Source organism: Neopelma chrysocephalum, unplaced genomic scaffold (assembly GCF_003984885.1).
Source record: "Neopelma chrysocephalum unplaced genomic scaffold, ASM398488v2 Primary Assembly neopelma1_96505, whole genome shotgun sequence".
Lineage (NCBI taxonomy): Eukaryota > Metazoa > Chordata > Aves > Passeriformes > Pipridae > Neopelma > Neopelma chrysocephalum.
Window position 1 is genome coordinate 44,534 of NW_020925151.1, and position 21,216 is coordinate 65,749.

Below are 21,216 nucleotides of genomic sequence, written 5' to 3' on the forward strand. Positions count from 1 at the left end.
ATGTTTTTAACAATCTCAGCATGTGGTAACTGTTTGTAAATGTTTGATTCACATTTCTCTACCTCAGACAGGTTTTGTTCTAACAAGCACTGAAGTGAAAGGTGGCATTTTCATTATTTTACGTGAATCCCATATCAGAACAACATTTAAAAAATTTAGAAATTGCCCCCCTCCCAGGGACAGATTTTTACTGTGTTGAAGCATCAGCTAAAAAAAGAACTGAACATGTTGGTAACAATATATTTTCAACTAAATTTATTCTCCCCAAACCAATGATATGATTCTTCAATTAAGCCATTTGAAAACAACTGTGTGACATTTTGCATGAGGTTTTCTGCTTTTAAGGTGGCTCCATTTTATATTATGCATTCATTTTGCTTGTCAGACTTCCCGGTAGGGTTGGTTGTTTATGACTAGTGGCATTAATGCTTGTGGTTATGTGGTTGGCAGAATGTAACCCTGGTGCCTGGAAGAACAAGCAGGAGCAAACTGGTGGCATGAGATGTTCACCTTTTGTGACATCCACTTCTATAGGCACCTGGATAGATTTTTGACTGATCTCACACTGTGGTCATGTGTGCTATCACTGAATCAGAAAAAGGAGGTGATGGGAGAAACAGGGAATGGTTGATTATTTCTGTGCTGGATCATGTGATTTTTCTCACCATCACTGATGAGTGGTATTGACAGAACTACTGGACTTGCTACATGGCCTTCAAAAATCTCTGAGGGAAATGGCAAGCTAGAATTACCTTTAAGTAGAAGAATGTGCTGAACTGTGATAAGCAGGGTCTTGTAATGAGTTGGGAGGTGGGGCAGTAAAAGGAACAATATTATCTTAATCAGCATTGTGTGGGGATGTAGAAGTGGGAAGCATCTGGACACCTTCAGAGCCTCTATTCCTCTTTGTGCTTCCTCTCTGTGCTTCCTCTCTGTGCTCACATTTCCTTGTCCACTGTACCTTGTCCTGGTGGTGTTGGTTTATGACACAGCTACACATCTCCCAGCCAAGTCTGTGATGGGGCTTTGCAGAGGAGCCCACTGAGAGCTGTTGTGCAGTTCCCTGGGACTGCCTGAGGGCTCAGCTCTGCTTTGACATGAGCCATATTTGCCATGGCACAGTGCCAGTGTGCTGTGGGACACATGGTCATGTGGCAGGTTTCAGGGGGTGGTCTGGGAAAGGTGGACTGTTCATAGCCAGAGGTATAAGCCAGTCCAGCATTCAGACTGTGAATTCCTGGTGGATCTGTAAGAATCAATACATCTGAGCTTGGGAAAGATATTACTGAGCAGGTTTGCTGCTTCTGCTGTGCTGGACTTCTATTACTGGTCATGCTTCTTTGCTTTAATAGCCCAGTCTCATTTAGAGATGTATTGAAACAACTTTTCTCTTATGACCAGAGAATCTGAAAGAATTACAGTCCATAGCAGAACGAAAGGAGAAGTCAGTTATGCTGACAAAACAGAATTTTCACTGATTTTGACAGTTGAGGGACGTTGACCTGTGATAACAGAAGTGTGGGACAAATGTTTCTCTTGCTGAGCTCTGAAACTACCCAGTCAAGCAGTAAGCACATGGTAAAACTGGGTGAAAACAAGTCTGCACAAAGGCAGACTGGTGCCCAACTGCCTCGTGCTCCTGTTCTTCATGCAATGACTTCAAAAAGAAGTCACAGACATTGTTTTCTTTGCACAGTTAAAAAACAGGCCCAACAGTCAACTGTTTCTGCCTCCAGAGCATATTTTTCCCATCCTGTCCCCTCTTTCCTTCTTCTGCTCCCCTGGGAGCAGCACTACAGCCCTCCCTCAGGTCATAGCAAAGAGAGAACTGCTTGGGAGTAGCTACAAGATACCACAGCTTCTGGATAGTATCCTTGAAAATTCCACAGTCTCCTAACTGTGGTTTCTCTTGTATGAGGAGTCTTGGTCCACACATGTGAAGTGGATAAATGATGAATTTCTCACTGATGAGTTTCTCCTGCCATCATGACCCATTTATGAACCGGTGCCTGAAAGTTCCCTCTTGCAAACAGAACAGAGATTTTTGTCTTCAAGCCAGGAGCTGGAAAGCTCTCAACTGAAAACCAAAAATCTATGTACTGTGAGTGAGTGGCCGTTTTCCTCTTTTCTCATTCTACCCAACCCGTGTCAGACTTTTCCAGTGATTTGATGTAATCTCACTTCCTCTGTGTTTTGTCTGGGACTGTGGTAATATTCCTCCTCCTCACACTGCCTACAAGCCTGTGTGAATTAGAACCTGCACCTCTCAAATTGCAAAATGGAACAAAGGAGCTTTCCTTCAGTCCAGCAGTTCCCCTGCTATAAAAAATCCCCAGAAGAAGAAAAGCCAATTCTTCTGGTGTCAGCACCCTTCATTTCCAAGGAAGGCAAGCTCAGGAGAGGATCTAATCAGTGTGGGTTGTTTTCTATCCTCTTTCATTGACTGTTACTACATGGTTGACTTTAGAGTTGCTCTGACATCCCTGGAATTGGTGCCAAAATAGAATTAATCAGAAAATACTAGAACTATGCATAATGGGCTTCTTGTCAAACCACTTTCTGCTAAACTCAGCAGAACCCGAGCACAGGTTTGACAGAGAACAGGGGGCTAAATGGGAAGGAAATTGCTAGCACAGATGTTTAATGTGTGGTTGCAAATAGCAGACTCCTCCTTTTTGTGTAACTCAGACCATAAAGAATATTAGTATGTGCATCATCCAAGAGCATCTCACTCTTGAGTGATGTTGGACCTGGGAAGGTTGGTGATAGAGTGATACTGTAAGTTGTAATTGCTCCATTTTTGTTTGAATAAAACCTATTGATCCAGAGAAGAGCATACCCCAAACCTCAAGAGGAAAGACAGAGTTGGCTTTAAATAATTCAGAACATTCAACGCTTTCTTTTTCTCTTTCAAGTAGTGGGGCCAAATTCATTTCTGATCTGCCTCCAATAATTTGAAGAGAATTAAACCATTACTGTCATATATTATTTGTGTGCTTGGCACTGTGCAAGACACATCAGGAATGAATGTAGTCCATTATGTTTCTGGACATAAGTTCTGTCTTTGAATTCCAGTGCCTGAACTTAATCACTGAGTGCAATATCACCTACAGAATAATGTTTTGAGCAACCTGAGAAATAACCTTGCTATGTCCTTAGGGTTTAATTTTAAGGGACCTGAGGTTGCATTCATTGGCTGTAGTTGAAAATTATAGTGATGGTCCCCTGACAACGTGAACAAGATTTTCTGGAGCAATTTTTGATCCACAGAGGATTTCTTTATTATCTCCTTGTTTAGCAGGTCACTCTGCAGCACATGCTGAGGTTTGTTGGTCAAAGGGTATTGCTGGCTGTTTTCCCCTTCTACCTCTTATGCCCTCTCATGAATATGGAGAATCTAGTAGGTTTTGGTATTATGGAAGAACATGTCTGCCTCTAATAAAAGACTTGCTGCAGTCTGCAAATCTGATACCATCCAGTGCAGTCCTCTGCAGTACTCTAAATTCTAGCAGACACCTCACAGCAGACACTGCCCCACATGTTCCCTTCATGAGGGGCTGCATTTACCCACTTTCAAGCAGATGCTGTTCAGTGCAGGAGTTTGAGTGTCCTCAGTTTGTCAGGTAAACAAACAATGTGTTTTCTGGATTTATGATGATGGTTTTTTATCCTGTGCCCCAAATGTCGATGAATGTATGAAATAACTGCCCACCAGTTTTCAGCATTAAATGTTCCACAGAGATCATCTCTAGCCCAAGGCCTTGGCATTCAAACAAGCTTATTACAGAGATGCTCCCTGTGTGCCCATTCGAAAGGTTCTTTAGATTTATAGAAAGATTTGGCAATTCATAAAAATTGAGTAGCTCCACATAGAGTTTCCTGGCAAAATTAGCCAGATGCATATGCTTTTTAGCATGTTTAACTGACACTAACAGAGTTATCCTGGGCTTTTGTTTCTACAGCCAAAACACCCCAACCCGGACTGGCGCTATTCTGCATCTCTGAGGGCAGGAATGCAAAGGTACGTGTGGTGGTTCTCCAGTGAAGGGGAGTTCTGTCTTTGTCCTCTGTGAAAAGGACAAACTCTGGTTCCTCTGATGCCCCAGACTGATGTTATCCATGCTGAGATGGAAAGCACATGAGTTCTGCTGCTGTCACTTCCAATCTCCAAGTGCTACAGTGTCTGTCTGACTTGCTGTTGTTGCAGTACTGTAGATCTGTGCTTTTTTATTGTTATTTTACCTCCTGCCTTTGTATACATTGATTGTCAAGGCATAATTGCTCCTGTTATTGAATCATTTAATTGTGATTATATGCTTTTTGTTTATTTTAAAGCTGCCTGTAATCATCACTGCTGATGTTTCAATAGGCAGTCTCCAGCACCGCTGCGTTTTCCATTTTCTTTTTACTCATTACCATAAAAGTAGCTGCTCCTGCAGCAGGTTTGTTAACCACATGGTGCAATCAAGAAGATTAATACAGTTGAAAGGACTTTTTGAAGATATGAGATGGATTTTCAGAGAAGTAAGTGAGGCTTTTGTCCAAATCTCTTTAGACATCTTTGAAAATCCGCTGCCTAATATTGCAAGCAGTCTCTGCTATAATTTGCTACTCAGTACACCTGGAAAAAGAGAATTATTACAAAGTTGGTTTTGTAGATCCTAAATCAAACAGTATTTTTGCTCTCTCTTAGCAGATTAGAAAACTGGTTTTATATTCACGTGTAAGCTGATGTGATTAATAAGACAACTGTACAGGTTTAGGTGCAAACACAAGACTGCAGTAGTTTCTAGTGGCATTACAAAGTATAGGATAATTTGCTTTTCCGAAAATTGTTGGTGCAATGGGACTGTAGGCATCACCTTTATCTATTATCCATGGGGCTGAAGAATCTTCATAGGGTTGAAATTTTAAATTCAGTCATACTGTGCTTCATGTGGGTAAGGGCACAGAGTGACTCCCAGCTGACTTTGAGCTGCTTTGTAAAAAGGAATCTAAACCTCAGGGACCGGAAGGAAAAGAAGGCAGAGCAAGCTTGACTCTGTGGCCTGTTGGGAAACTGCTTTCTTTCTTTTATGTTCCTTCTGTGACTTTCATTTTTTTTTTGTAATCCCTGACTACATGACAGGAATCCCTGTCTAAATCCCTGACTAAAACATGACAAAGTGAATGAACAGTCTGGGGAGCAGGATCCTGAAGCAGGAATTCTGCCTATCTGAGCACCTTATCTGCTGGTCCTGAGTCAGGCATGCTCTTATGTATTCCCAGCATGATCCTGTGGATCCACGTTCCTTTCTATACAGAGTTCAAGATCTTGGCTGAAGTTACTTGAAAAATCAATGAAAAGTCAGAGCTTATTTAAAGCAATTCATCCCACAAGCAGGGCAGCTAATGGAGGCTTTCTGGGAAATCACGTGTGTTCCTCTGTTCTCCTACATCACAGCCCCCATCCTTATTTGAAATCTCAAGTTCTAAGCCTGGGTATATTCATAAGATTTGTAGAAATGTAGTATCTGTAGGACCCTTGAGATCTGCCACATTTGGTTGACACTGCCCATGAAGTTCAGCTGGGAGTGTGGAAGGGAGCTGAAAAGCAGAAGAGCAGAGGCAGGGACACAGTCCTGTCTCTCCAAGGAACTGCATATAAATACATGCCTAGTTTTGCATTAAAAGTAGCAGATTTTTTCTTTTCCTTCCATGTAAGGTGAAAATTGATGCCTTCATGCACTCACGATGTGACACTGTAAAATCTGCTGTAATAGTTTCTGCATTTGAGAAAATGTATTTTTCTTCCTGAAAGTAACCCAGGAAGGTGGGATCTGTTAAAATAGCATAAAGACAGGAGCTCAGAACTAACTCCACCAACTTTTTATCATTTGCTTTAATACTAATAGATCATAACAGCAAAGGTGTGTAACTTCTTTATTAGAGACTCCCAGTCAATGAGAGCGATGTGTCTTGCAGATATGTTTGTTTTATAGGTTATGCCACAACTGGGTTTTAGTAAATAATCAAAGATATTTTTTGCAAGTCAAAGCAGCTGGTTCTCCTGTGCTCCAGCAGAATTTGCTAACATCTGTAGTAGTAGCTGCACAGTGACAAACAGTTATGAACTTTGAAGAGTAGTGAGAAAGGGAAATGCTTTAAAGCCCAGGGCAGGGGGGAACTGTGGAATCTAACTGTGATATGTGCTTATCCAGTGCTGTCCATATGGAGGAGGCAGCAGTCCTGCGTGGAGGACCAGGAGGGCCTGATCAGCAGTGGCCAACAGTCTCCAGTGCTACAGGAGGTAAGGGTGTGAAAATCCAGAATATCTGTGAAGAGCTAATATTAACTGCAGCTGACCTCCTAATGCTCCCATCTTAGTTTTCCCTCTATTTCGTGCCTCGGAGTGAAGTTTTTGTAAATTAATCTGTGGAATCTAAATAGAGTGGAACGATAAAGCATAAAATACATCTTTTGCTTTACTCAGTCTCAGATGAGCACTGGAGATAAGAATCCTTGATCCCAGCTTTGACCCTTCCTTTGGAGGTTATTGGTTTGTGTAATGGAATAATGGAATAATGGAATAATGGAATAAAGGTTCAGTTCTGATGTGTGTATTCAGGTGTGTGTACTGTAGAGCTGATTTGCCCTCACTTTCAAAAGAACAGTAAAACTGGGGTAGGAGCTTATCAGCCTTCCTTTTGTTATTTTTACGAACCCAGTAAGTCTCTTTGAATGTCTCTTCTCATTTTCATTTTCTGTGGGGAAATCAGACCTAATTTTTTTGCTAGCTATTTTCATTTCCTAATACCCGATGATGGAAGCTAAACTGTTATTTATTTGTCAAAATGACTGACAAACCCCATGTTTTAGAATGTAGCTTCATTGACTCAGTCACTGATTGATGACTTCACAGAGGTCAATAAGAATTGGTAAAAGTCTTCATTGAGTTTAGAGGAAAAACACATGTATGTTTTGCAGGGAAGGCAATAAAATATTCTCATTTTTTATGTTGTAGCAGGAATAATATAGAGACATAGTGGAGTAGCCTGTCACTGATGTGACAAGTGGTTTCAGTCATGTCCAAATTGAACTGTAAATTTGGTGGATGCCCTGCATAGGTTGGTGAGCCCTGTATGGCAGCTCTGTGAACTTTGTCAGTCCAAACTTCAAATGAGGAGCAATGCTCATATCACAGAGGCAGCTCAAATGCTGACAAGTGGAATCTCTAGCAGAAAAGATATGAGAGATGCTTTATTTAATCCTTTTTTTTTTCTTTTTTTGTGCAAACTTTTCTTTCATCTTCAGTGGGAATTTTACCTGGATAAAAGGCTGAGGAGCAACACCAGGATTTGCAATCACAGTTACAACATCAGCCAATTAATGGTGCCCAGCAAAACCTGCAGTGGTGTTGCAGAAGGGTTTTTTGCAGAAACAGATTTGGAAATTAATTTAATATATAATGTGTCCCTAGGCTATAATTACCTGGGGTTTGTATGCCCTTCCTTCTGTTGCAGACTTTGGAGCAAGACACAGCCTGTGCATGTTATGAAGGGTGTGTGACTGTTGAGCTTGCATCTGAAAATGTCACCACAAATACACTCTAACCTTTGCAAGGGGTTCCCTCAGGCTTTCAGCTGCACTAACCATCCTTGACTGAGCACTTAGGGTATTACCTTATACCAAGTTCAGTATGGATGCAAATATTTTCCCAGATGTTTCCTTGCTGGTACTACGATTTCCAGGCCTCTGAATGTAAATGCAAAGGGTAGGATGGTCCTGTCTTCTCAGGAGGCCCATTGGCATTTGGGTCCCAGAGCCCTGTTCCACTATCTGGACTCCTCCCTGCTATTGTTTTTTGGGGCTTTATCATTTTAGATTCACTTTGTGAACCTGAAGATCTCTTTGTTTGAGGACCAGCAGTAACCCTTGGCTCCTATTGCTCCTTTCTTCCATGAGGGTGCAGTGAGGCACTTGAGCAATGAAGACTCATTTGTTTTGCCTTTGTCCACTCCCAAGGGATTAATGTCCCTGACATAACATTAATTAGGCCTTTTTTTGTTTGTTTGTTCATTTTTGGTTTGGTTTGGTTTTGTAGTGGGTTTCAGGTAATATTCTTCCCCACTCTGTGTAAGCAAAAGCTACAGATATCCCTGATCCTTAATAACAAACAGGTATTTCATAGGGAAATCTCAGAATTAATGATTGTGCTAGCATTCCTAGCCTCAATACATCATATTTTTAAGAAATTACTACCACTGTTTTAAATTCCTATCCGAAGTTTCCCACAAATATGTCTTTCAACGCTTCTTTCTTTTTTTCTTTTTGGCTTAGATTCAAGACCTGTAATATTTTTTAACATACTCGAGTGAGGCTTTTCAGAAGAGATTTAACTCATTAGGGGTCAATTCCAGTCGATTGAGCCAACAAGTGCATTTGTTCTGGACATACATTTGCATATGAATGGAGCACCCCTGGTCCAGTTCAGCTCCTAGATAAGCTGTTTATCTCTGTTATCATCAGCATACTGAGGCAGCTGCAGATCTCTAATTCTGATTACTAGAAACCACTTAAAAGTCTGCTCTGTGCACACACCCTCCATTCGGTTGATTTAGTCGATAAATCCAAATCAGTTTGTCACTAAACTATTCATTTTCCTTTAACAATCCAGAAAAGCCATGGATAAGATGCTTGTGAGAGTTAGAGAGCATTCAAAGATGATGTCATAGGACCACTCTGAGAAGGATGAACAAGTCAAGGGTTAAATCAGTAAATCCTTAGTTCCTATTTCATAGCTGAACTCAAACATCCCATGTTTTTCAGCAAATATGTGTTGCCCAAGCAAAGCCTGGTCCTCATTTGACTGTCAGCACTCCTGTTGATTTTATTGCATAGTTCAGCCATGCAAGGGACAGTGAATTTTCATCGGGCATTTTTTAATTGTCTTTGCATTTTCTTATGCACCAGTCCAATAGTTTGTAGATTCGCAGCCAGGAAACTTCCAGGTGAGGTGTGACAAGAAGGCTCAAACTCCCTCTGACACTGAGTTTAGCTCTCTGGGGCATCTTTTTTGTCCCCCACAGGTTATATAGTGAGTCCAGGGAATGCAGACAGATTTCTGATTTTTGCTCTATGTCCTTCAACAGTTTTGGCAATTCTATCAGGCTTTTTATAGGTGACCACTATTCTGAGTGAACTTTGGGGTTTTTTTTTGCCTAACTCAGAATAAATGGAGCCTAATTTGCAGAAATGGTGGGAGCTCGTAACAGAAACTAAGATGAAAAGAAACTGCTCTAGAGATAAAACACTGAAGATTTCTGAATAAATCAGAACTATGCATAATTGAGAACTTAGAGTAGTGAGCTTTAGCATGTCTTCGCTCCTGGTTCCAACCTACAAAACAGAAGTGGTAATGCAAGTGCTTCACAAAATAGTCTAAAGATGCTTTCATAGCACATGTAAGACTTGGGAGAATAACAAGGTTTTGTGATGAAAAACAGCCATGAGAAATTTCAAATCCTGTATTCAACGTGGGCTTTATGGGTGTGCAGTAAATAAGGCACTGGGCCACACAGCATTGTAGAGAGAGGGGAAAACAAAGTACTTCCATTCAGACAGCTCTGTAAACAAAAGAGGAAAGGATCTCATGATAAAATCTGCATCTGAAATTTGTGTGTAGGTGAAGCTGTGGGTGAAATTACTTGCATCTCTGAAGTCCATGGCAAATAGCCCACTGACTTAAAAAAAATTAGGATTTCAGTGTCTAGCCTTACAAATATGCACAAGGGATTGAATTAAAGGTGCCTAGGCAAATGCCGTCCTAAAATACACTAATTTGTACTTCTGATTTTGCAGTGGTAACATTTTTCTAAGTATATCTGTAATTTTTGCTTCCTGTTCTCAGGTAATTATCTGGGAAAGAGAGGTGATAGCCTTGTTTTTTTAAGCACTCTTATGAGAAAAGCAATTAATTATATTGTGTGAGAATCTACTGACCTCAACATGGACAGTTCTCAGTGCTTGGCATTCATGGTGCTTATGTTTATCCCTTGAACTGGCCAAGTAAACAGAAATAGGAATATAGGTTGCTTTTCCTTAAGGGAAATAAGTAAGAGAGACAGGTTAGCTGTAGGTTTCATAGCTGCTTGAAAAGACATGGGAATATTATAATGATAGGACCTGAGGGAACAGCTGGAGCTGTGTCAGGGCAGGTTTAGGTTGGATCTCAGGAAAAGGTTCTTCCCCCAGAGGCTGGTTGGGCACTGACCAGGCTCCCCAGGGCAGTGGGCACAGCCCCAAGGCTGCCAGAGCTCCAGGAGGGTTTGGACAACACCCTCAGGGACAGAGTGGGATTGTTGGGATGTCCTGTGCAGGGCCAGGAGTTGGACTGGATGATCCTTTTAAGTCCCTTCCAACTCAAGATATTCTATGATTCTATGAACCAAGAAACCTAGAGACCAACTCTAGGTCTAAAGAGGACTCTGTGTGCTATATATAGATATATATAGATATAGATATATACACACACACATGTATATATGTGCTTATATATCAAGAGAATCTTTATATACGTATTTAGAGCTCCCTGCATCCCATCGTCCTGAGTCTGAATCTTTCAACATTTGTCCTCTGAAGTTTGTGTTTTTCACAGCTTTCCTGGTTTTATTCAGTTCTTCCTGCCATTCTTTACCTCCTGCCTAACTGTGACCTTTTCACACATGCCATGCTAGCTAGGGATATTCCATGCCTCTATATTGTCAGATTGCCATGGATTTGCTGGGAACTCCATTTGCTCTGAAAGAGATTTATGTGCTCTCAGAGGATGGTTCCTGCTGCAATCAGCTGGAGTGCAGATGAGGTCCATTGGTGGGGCATGAGGTGCAGAATAAGTGATGAAAACTGAAAATTGAATGTGAAGCTACTGTAATTATGGCAAATAAGCAAAGTTATCTGAAAGGTAAAGTCAGTCTTTCTAGTGAGTTTTCTACTGCTGGTCTGGGGTAGATGTGAACAAAATGACTATGGGAAAGCTTTGAAGAAAGGAAAGGACTTCTTGTGTGAGTTTTAAGAAAAATGTCCAAGATTGCCTTGACAGGGGAAGAAATTATTATAATTATCTACTGTAAGTTGTGACATACACAATTCTGTGTTTCACACACTGATTTGGATGTCAAGCAAGTAAATCCTACTCAAATTAGAATATTGTATCTGAAAGAGATACTTTGTTCCAATGAAACAGTGTGAGAAGCGCCCAGATAAGAAATACAGTGTTAGTGTAGCAGGTGAGATCTGAGCAGAGAAATCTGAGAGTGTGAGAGGGGACAGGGGTAAAAATCTCGTAACAGGAAGGTGAGCACAGAGGATCTGGTAGAGGGAAACAATTGGAAAATATATTATTAGAAGGTCTACAGGAGGCAGATAGCATTGGGAATGGCACAGTTTGGATTTTTAAGTGACTACTGAGCACAGGTCATTGAGAAGAAGATTGGCTGAGGTTACCCACTGAGGCTGGGTAATGGATTGGGATGAGTGGGACAGAAAGCTGCACTGCAACTGGTTGTTCTTTTCATGGAATAATCATTTGATCTGTCTCCATCCTTGAATCCATGTAACACCAGCACTGAAGGAATGAAATAAAATTTGTTTGGTTGGGATTGACTCTCACCATTGCAGCAGACGCTGTTCTTGAAACCAGGCAGGCACTACACTCCAGGGGAAGCTCACAGGGTCCCACAGAACTGTCATAAGGCTCTGGGACACTGAATTAGTCTTCTAAAAATTCAGATTAAAGAGAAAGAGCCTAAGAAATTAAGTCAGAAAGTGATGAGGCCTGAGTTGTAATGTATTTCATATGCTATAGCTTTACACTGTGGCTGTAAGTGGAGGACAATTTCTTCCTAAATGTCAGTGAGTTTCTATTCACCTTTTTTCGAATGACCTTCCTCATCTACTGGAAAAGGGTCTGATTAAGACTCATCAAGCAGTCACTGCACAGAATGTGCAGAGGCTGAAAGAGCTGTTTCTTGGAGACTGTTAAAGGTTAATTTACAAAGAACAGCAGAGGACACTGCTCTGGCTTAGCTTTAGCAGTTCATTGATTAAAGCTATAACAGATAATAACTAATTAGCAACCCAGAATCTAAAACTGAGCTCCTGGTTTGTTGCAGAATGCTGCAGCTGTTTAAAATGGAAGGGGCTAGAAAATGCAGCTGTGTATATCTATAGCCCCTCTCTATTTTTTAATTAATAACTAATTTTCTATGGAATGTCATAATTCCAACTTTCAAAACCAGAAATACGTACAAATCAAAATACCAGTCCTAAAATTCATACCATAAGTAGCCTAAGAAAAACTGTGTAATATTTTTAAAGGACAGAACGGGGAAAATACAGAACAGCCAAATTATTTGTGTTTCTCATGAAAATTAGTCTTCAAGGCAGTGATTAATAAATTCCCAAAATTAGGGTCCTAATCAGTTCCTAAGCCTCCATAGGAAAGTATCATAGGGATTTGGTTCACAGCCTCTTGTATCATGGAAAAAAATCAGCCCCATGAAGCACACTAAAGTAATTATTTGAAGCTGCAGTGTCTGTCAGCTCAATGGAGCCTGGGGAAGGAAATCATGCCAGTTTTCTCTTGCAGATGCAGAGCAACAACACTGTAATGAAATAGAAATATTCTGCAAGGGCCACATAAGGATAAATCCCTTCCTTTTATCTCATGTTTTGATCTGGTCATTGAATTCTCAAGTTTCTTCCTCCTGGTTGCTGAGACCTTCAACATGATGTGCAGTGCTCAGTTTTGCCCCTCCTCCCAGAACACTTTATTCCCAGGATATTCCCTGCATACTGTCTGCTTTTTTGGCCTTTCCACTTCTCCTTCCTCCATTTTCACCCCTTTCCTGTTACCTGTCTAGTTTGCCAAGCAGGCACCTCTCTCTTCCCTATTTTTCTTCGTAACTTTTTTATTCCTTTCATCTAATGACTCTGGTCTCTTCCTACTCATCTGTCCACTCTGTCTCCCTGTGTTGTTATTCCAGGAATGCTGGAATGTAGATCACCGGTTTGGCCCCACATCACCTTTTCAATATTTCATACTGAACTAAGAATTTTCAGGGATAAATGCTTCTCATTTCTGACAGCCTGATGGAAGCTCAGGAGGACTGAGAATTTCAAATGCTGCTCGGGCTGAAGGACAGCATTTTGAAATCAAAACGATTTTTCAAAAGAACATGTCAAATACCCCACATATTTTTATGACAGATGCAGCTTGACATACTGATCATTATTTTTAAAAGCTGATGACTGTTCTGACCAGAACTTGTCTGCTTCACCACATCCAAACTGCAGTTGAACCAGCAGTTTGGGCTTCCAATTTTCAGAGTCATGACTAGGTAAATTAATAGCTTAGTTTAGATTTCTGTTCAGCTGAGTGGGCAAAGAAAGGAGGGGGTGATAGATCATATTATACAGCAACTGCAGTCATGACTTGGCTAGAGTTAAATTTACTTTGTCTTAATTTGTTTTTTTTGTCTTTGCTGCAAGCGCCCCATGACTGACCTGAAATAATGTTTGTGATCTTTATCAAGGGGTCCATTATTTTTCAGCAGAGTGTACCAAGTAAATGAGATGACATGGATGAGAGATTTAATAGTGTGTGATATCTTAGTCCTTGAAGACTCAGTATAAGGAAAAAAGGAAGCACTCATCAGAACTTGGAAAAAGCTAATGCTGGAAAGTTCTAAGTTGTGTGGTCTCTTTGTCTTGATGAATTTGAATAAGACTTTGTGTTCATTCTGGCTATCAAAGAGAATGGTTTTGGAAGAGTTTGTCTTCATATATATTATGGAAAAATCTTGATTTCATCTACTGCAAATATTTGTGAGAAGAATTAACCTTTCTCATCAGGCCCAGGGAATGCAGAATGCATTTGTGTATCTCATAGTTTAGTCCAGTCCCTGTGTATGTGCATCCTCCCTTTTGGATTTGGGTCACATTTGTCTGTGACTGGAGCCAGTTGTTGAATTCTCCCATCTGGAGATGACCATGTCCAACTTCTGAGCTCCACATGGGGTGATTGTTCCAATGCAGATCTCTTGAAGGTTCATGTAAGACTGATAACTCCAGCTGAATATTAATAACACAGAGGACCTGCAAAATTTCTAAAACCAGGAATAAAATAAGAGTAATGGGGGCAAAAAGCTAGAGGGTTTCCGTGACTGAATAATATGAAAAAAGTCTTCTGAAACCATGGACAAAAGCTGCTGCAGCTCAAGACTTTGTCATTTTAAGGAGTGATAAAGAGATTTTACAAAAGCAGTTTATCTGGCTCTAATTTCTATATTTAGGCACTAGGAGAAATTTTAACTGCAATAACCCCTTGTCTGCTTGATTCATCCTGTCCTATAATAATCTCTTTGCCTCCTCAAAATGGAGGATAAACTTGCACCTAAAAAATAAAAATGTTTCTCTTAAATGAACAAAAGAAAAAAGAGAGAGGGAATATAACGTTTGCCAGATGATGTGATTAGTTCTTAGACATCTGGTAGGAAATTATTTTGTAAATAAATTGAAGTCCAATTTTCAAATCTAAGGAACTGTCCATAGCTCTGGGCATGTAGTTCTTTGAGATCTTGGTAACAATCCCAGTGAATTTGCCATGTCTGCCTACTGGTAATATTTTGTAGCTACACAGAAGACATGGATTTTCATTCACATCTTTATTATTTTCTCAGCAGTTCCAATAAATAAATAGAAAAATCACTCCCTTGCAGCTGTACTACCTTGGGTTGTGATCTTGTCAGAACTTATAAACTAAACAAGTGTTTATCTGGTCAGTACTTCAGGGAATTGATGGTAATCAAATTGTTTCCACTTGAGGTTACAGCTGCATTATTTCTCCCTGTTGTGCCCTGCTTTTGTGTGCATGGTTTGGGGGTTGTTTTTTTCCTCTTTCTCTACTGCTGTGGGCTCAATTTTATTCTATTTACATTTTTTTTTAAGGAAGAAAACATACTCAAGTAAATGTTAAACCAATGTGTGATATTTATGATCCCAGAGGAATTTCAACCCGTTATGTCTTGCAATACACAATTCACTATCTGATAGAAAATACATGGGTAAAATAGGATGTTTCTAAGTAATTCTAAGAAGTTTTGATCTGGAATGTATTTATATTGCAAGCAATGGAAGGAGAGAAGAGGCTGAGGGAGTCCAGATCGCTCTGTGATATTGAATCTTCCCTTAATGGATGTTTGCCTGTGTGCAGCACTTCACTGTACACAAGGGTCATAAATGTATTTTTCATGTGTTTATTTTTGTAACCAGGCATTGCTTCAGTGTCTGCTGTTAATGTTGTAGTGTGGCAGTGCCTCTCAGGTCAGATGGTGCTACACAAAGCCCATACAAATAGCAAAAGACAAGCCTGGCCTTGAGGAACTGGCCACTGACCTGAGCAGGGCAGACAAAGTCTGGGAACACAAGGGAAAGGACATGATCATTTTCCTGGTTTAAAACGAGGAAAAACAGAGTACAGAAAAATTAAAATTATTCTTATCACTCTGTGGGGATGGTGATCGGCATCCACCTGGCCCAAAATGCTCTCACTGCAGCAGGAGTGAGCAAAGAATAACAGCGTTGTGAGACTGTGTCAGGGCTCTCCTTCCCTGCTCCTCTCCAGCCTCCTGAGCCACAGAGAGTCCATTAGGTCAGGGCACCCTGAGCACTGTGCAATTATTGTTTCAGCCCTCATGTTTCACTGCAGTGCTTTATAGGCCCTTTGCTGTGAAGTCTGACCTTTAGCAGCTCCCAAGTCCTGCTTTTAAAGAGGCTGGCACCGGCTGCTTCACGTTCCTCTGGGCCATTGGAGAGAAATTTTTTACAAGGGCCTGGAGTGACAGGACAAGGAGAGATGGCTTCAAAGTGACAGAGAGTAGGTTTAGATGAGATATTAGAAAGAAATTTTTCTCAGTGAAGGTGGTGAGGCCCTGGCACAGGTTGCCCAGAGAAGCTGTGGCTGCCCCATCCCTGGAAGTGTCCAAGGCCAGGTTGGACGGGGCTTGGAGCAACGTGGGATAGTGGAAGGTGTCCCTGCCCATGGCAGGGGGTTTGGAATTAGATGTTCTTTAAGGTCCCTTCCAATCCAAACCATTCTATGATTTCTCTCTTTTGCATCTCTCTGATCTCTTTGGTGTACCCTTGTCTTGTCGGGACTGCCAGAAGAGAAGAGGGCTGCACAAAGCAGAGAAAGCAATACCATGCATGTTTTTCCAGCACACATTCTGACTCTTTATGTAACATTGATCCAGAGATGCTGAATTTACTTCAAAAGCTAAACCCTGAACTCATTTGGTCATTACTCGTGTGCACTCAGAGGGTGTAATGAGAGATGTAAAACAGCAATAGCAGCACGCAAAGGCAGCCCCTTCATTATGGGGATTTAATTCTCAGAAAATCAAGGCTCTGGCTGTGGAGGGAATGAATCTCAATGCAGCTTCTCTGCTCTTGTCTTATATAATTACAGTCAGCCATCCCTAAAAGCATCCCCTCTTAGCATGCACATGCAGCTAGCAAAATAAATGAGTTGATTAGGAGGAAAAAAAAAAGCAAAACATGCCACAAAGCCTTTGTGGTCTTGTGGAAATTGTTCCTATGTGTTTATACTGAGAAGAAGACTGTGCTGCTTCTATTTGCACAGGTAGACAGGGGAGGTTTGGAGAACACAAGGGAGGCTTGGTACAGCCTGTGTGGAGCCCAGTCAGCATGCAGGGCTGGGATCAGATACAAAGAGGTGTCCAGAGCAAAACAGTTAAAAGCAGCAGTTCATCCCACAACAAAGATATCAAGGAGACTGGAGCTAGAACAGAATTTGCTGGTAGTGGTTTGAATATGATGAAATTAAACTGCTTATATTTTGATGGAGTTTGCTACTAGGAACAAAACAAGTGCTTCAACAGAACAAGGGCATCTAGTGGGTAGGACAAAGGGGAATGGCTTCAAACTCAAAGAGTATAGGTTTAGATTGGATGTTAGGAAAAAAATTCTTCCCTGAGAGTGGTCAGGCTCTGGCACAGGTTGCCCAGAGAAGCTGTGGCTGCCCCATCCTTGGAAGTGTTCAAGGCCAGGTTGGACAGGGCTTGGAGCAATGTGGTATAGTGGAAGGTGTCCCTGCCCATGGCAGGGGGTTGGAATTAGATGGGCTTTAAGGTCACTTCCAACCCTTCTATGATTTGCTGTTAGTGTCCCACTTCTGTCTTGTGCCTGTTTCCCCTTGCTTGTTTTTGGACTGTTCTGAAAAGGAGTTGTTGAAGAAGCAGGATTTGTTGGCTGGCAAGCAAACCCTGTGTCAGTGGATTCACAGGCTCCCTTGTGGTGTATGTCATCCTGTTGCACAGAGTGAGGTGGGATTTGAGGGGCTGCAAAGGGAGTTCAAACTCCATTTATAGGTCAGACCTCAGGTGTATAATACTAAAGCACACACAAGAAAGGCCACTGCCCCGGCTGGGAGTGGCACTAATTAGATACCTAATTATGCAGCTAATCTCCTTAGGCTCATTTAGACAATTAAGGACAAGAGAGGTCCTCTGCCCTTCCCTCTCTGCATTCGTCCCTGTGGTTCTGGAGCTGGCCAAGGGATTTTGCCTTAGGTTATGCCTACTTATCCTGTAACCACACCTCCTTGGCCTAGTGCCTGGTCCTGCTTATTCTAGCTAGGTTATTCAAACCTTGAAAAAGAAACAGCTGGTGATTTCCAAGAGGCAAGCTCTGATCTTCAAGTAATTTCAGTGGTTTTTTTCACATTCAGATTTTTCATACATCGGGAGGCACTTGAAAATCCAGAAACCAGCCTGTGCTCAAAAACAATCAGGAAAGTCTTGAGCTTTCTTTAGTTCCCTTGATTAAATTTTCTGATATTTTTGTTTCACCTAATCATTAGGAAGAATGTTGTAAGACTGAGAATAAAATGAGAGGAGTTTTGAACAAAGACAGTGAGTGAAAAAAGGCAAAATATATTAAAAATACTATCATAATACTGAAAAATGCAGAATGAACAATTCCTCCCCCAGCTTTCCTTCAGACTCTGCCTGCAGACCGTACAGCTTTGCTTTTAGGAACCAAAATCCAAACTGGAATTTTCATTTACAAGGAACATTAGACACTAAACACATCTCAAGATTTGTGGTTGCAAAGTACATTTCTCCTCCTTCCTGCTCTCTGCTTTTCACTATCTTGTGCTGTATTTGTTTTCCACGACCCAGTGTGCTCCCAGGAGCAAGAGACTGTCGTTTTAGCCATAAATCAACTTGCAGGCCTATAGTGGTGTTTAAGTGGTCATAATTAATAACTGCAGCAACTGAATACTTTGTCCTCACAGTACCATTTCAAACTGCTCCTGTTGTCATCTCAGACAATATAAGCAGACAGACTGTGATGGTAATCAGTGTCCTTTCCAAATGCCCGGAGTCAAATGTATTCAGTCACATGTAGAGGATAAGCTCACTCAAAAAAGTAACCTGGGTCTGCAGCATGCACAGACTATCAGCCAGAGGAGTGTGCCAGCACCACCCTACTCCTTTGGTTTCCAGGGGATTTGTTCTCTCTGGTTATCATGTATGATGTCATCTCTTCGTGGTGAAAATCACCTTTCTTGGTAGATTATTATCTTGCTGCAAATTTATGCTAAGTAGGTAGCAGAGTCTCCCATATGTGTAGCTGGAAACAGAAGAATTAAAATAAATGAATAACATTAGTGTCAGATTATCTGCTTCATTTATTCCCAGACTTCGGCTGGGAGAAATAAAGCACCATGACCATCCTGTTTTGCTTTTAATTGAACTTATTTCCTCTGGGGGAAGAAAGGTGACAGGAGTTTCCCAAGGACCACACATGCTGTGGTCCACTCTGAATTCCTGCCTTTACCCCTTTGAAGAGTGCAGGTGCAGTTATACAGTAAAACTATTTCCAGCAGTGAAGTCTGGAGACAGAACAAAGCATGTTTCTGTTGTTCCATGCTGTAAATCAGCCCATCCATCCCAGTGCACAGGCTTTCAAACTGCAGCTGAACCTCTCCAGAAGACCTGTTAATGGGAAAGAGAACCACTTACTTCGGGGCTGACAGGCCAAGTAGTTTGGTGATCTTAATCCGGTTCCCCGCTGGCAAGTTGCCACATGGGAGAAAACACTATCACACTGAAACTAATTGGCAGCCCTGGCAGGGAGGCCAGTGGGTCATGCAGACTAAATCCATGCAGGTCAACTCCTGATCTTCTCTGAGGCATGTTGGCTAGACAGCAGCATGAGAAGCCCAGAGCGTTTCTGCCAGCTTTGTCTGTGTTCTCGGTGGAAAATATATTCCCAGCCATAAATACTGATGCTCTGAGTGTTTATTTCTTGATGCATCTTTATGAATCTTCCAATCCTATGTCAAATATAATTTTAAAAGCTTAGTCTTCATCGAGGTTTAGAATTAAGCTTGTTATTCTTGCCTGGTTTTCCTGTTTTTACCATTCCCAGATGGCAAGTATTTTCAACAGACATTGTAGAAACTGCATCTGGGTCCTTCATGGCTGCAATGTGAGATCAGCTCTGGCTGGAGATCTTGTTTAATGATAACTTCACTCTAATCTGCAGATTCTCCTTTCCGTTTGTTCGTTTCCCCTGATTAATTTGATTAAATACTAGTTTAAGAGCTCTTCACCATTTCTTCATGTGAAGTGGAAAATCATCAGAGAACAGAATGTAGGTAGAAGTAAAATGTAGGTGTTAATTAATCTTCCAGGCAGCCTTAGACTGTACTTCACTTGTACATTAAAGGAGGGAAAGAGGCAGTTAAGGATTCTAAAGCATTTCTGATAAGAGCTGCAGCAACCCTGTGTTATCTGGTGCTCAGTGCAAAATCATGCAGGGTCGGCCTTCAGAGTTGCTAGGAAACCAAAATAAAAATCCCTGGTCTGTAACGCACAGATATCATGAGCACGACGGTTTTTGCTGCAATTTCTCTCTTTTATTTTCTTCCTTGGTGGTGGTGAACCTCAATTGTGGATGGAAAGAGGCTGCAGAAAGCAATTTGAAGGAAGCATTAGGAAGGTGATCTCTGTCCTGATGCCAGTAGTCCTGCCTGTGTTGCAGGCTTACTGCAAGTAATTTTAATTTTTTAAAAGAGTTAGTTTTCAACTTTAGGAGAAATTAGGACCTGTATGGAATACTTTCATGTTTTTACCCAGCTTATATTCCAAAAAACACGGAGGCAGCTGGCAGGGAAGATAGTGAGGCTTGAAGCAGGGAAGATCTTGCCTGCATTTCAGGGAGGCTGTGAGGATACATAGATGGGCTTTGTGTAGTTCAATATCAGCTTATACCCATCTAAGTCTACCCCTGAAAGTGTTCAAAGCCAGGTTGGATGGGGCTTGGAGCAACCTGGTCTAGTGGAAGCCCATGGCAGGGGGTTGGAACCAGATGAGCTTTATGGTCCCTTCCAATCCAGGTCGTTTATGAAATCTGGGATTTTTTGTTTTGCTTTTTCTTTTGGTTCTTGCCATATATTCCAGTCCTCTCTCAAATCAGCATTGTTTCTCCTCAGAGTTAGCTGGTTCAGGGAACTGAGCTGCCCGGAAAGGCTTGTGGAAACTCGATTTTCAACTCCATTAGCTGCTGCTGAGAACTAACACTGGCACAAAAAGGGTTAGGGATACCACAGAGTGAAGGCATAGAACTGCATGTCCAGAACAAAGGACTGTTGTGCTTGTAAAGAATCAAGCTTGTGAAAACAAGGTACAAAGAGGAAATAAGAACTGATCTTGTTGTGGAGTTGATTGGAACAGATAGTGCAAAGATAGATAAGGACTTTCATTATCCAAGTAAGTAAAACACAAACAATGAGAGGCATACTAAGTCCAAGGATAATAAAGCATTTGAGAAGGGATTTGAGAAGTATAGTAACCCCCTGACAAAATTATTTCTTCTAAAATATGTTGGCTTTGAAGTGTATTTATGAACTAAAATATTGAATAGAAATCTGCTTGAAGATCATAGAACTCCAGCATTGAGACGCTGATTTTAGACATTAGAGAGGAGACACAAGTGAGTTACAGCTATGCTGTAACAATTTAGACAAATAAGAAACTAAAAATCAGGAAAAAACAGAGGATGGGTTCTTGGTTCAACTTTAGTCTCCTGTGGTGTCAGTGATAGCATCCTAGCTGGTCACACTGACCTGTGAGCTTAAGAAAAGTC

General features: G+C 41.2%; 1 protein-coding gene across 3 annotated transcripts in view; it reads left to right on the forward strand.

Annotated features, from left to right (window-relative positions):
* Nucleotides 1–21,216, forward strand: part of LOC113981364 (protocadherin alpha-C2-like) — an 80,844-nt gene that overhangs the window by 37,154 nt on the left and 22,474 nt on the right. For all 3 annotated transcript variants that reach the window (XM_027708717.1, XM_027708716.1, XM_027708718.1), the window contains exons 2-3: nucleotides 3,963–4,021; nucleotides 6,201–6,289. In XM_027708717.1, the coding sequence (XP_027564518.1) occupies nucleotides 3,963–4,021; nucleotides 6,201–6,289 (148 nt within the window). The remainder of the gene's footprint in view (nucleotides 1–3,962; nucleotides 4,022–6,200; nucleotides 6,290–21,216) is intronic.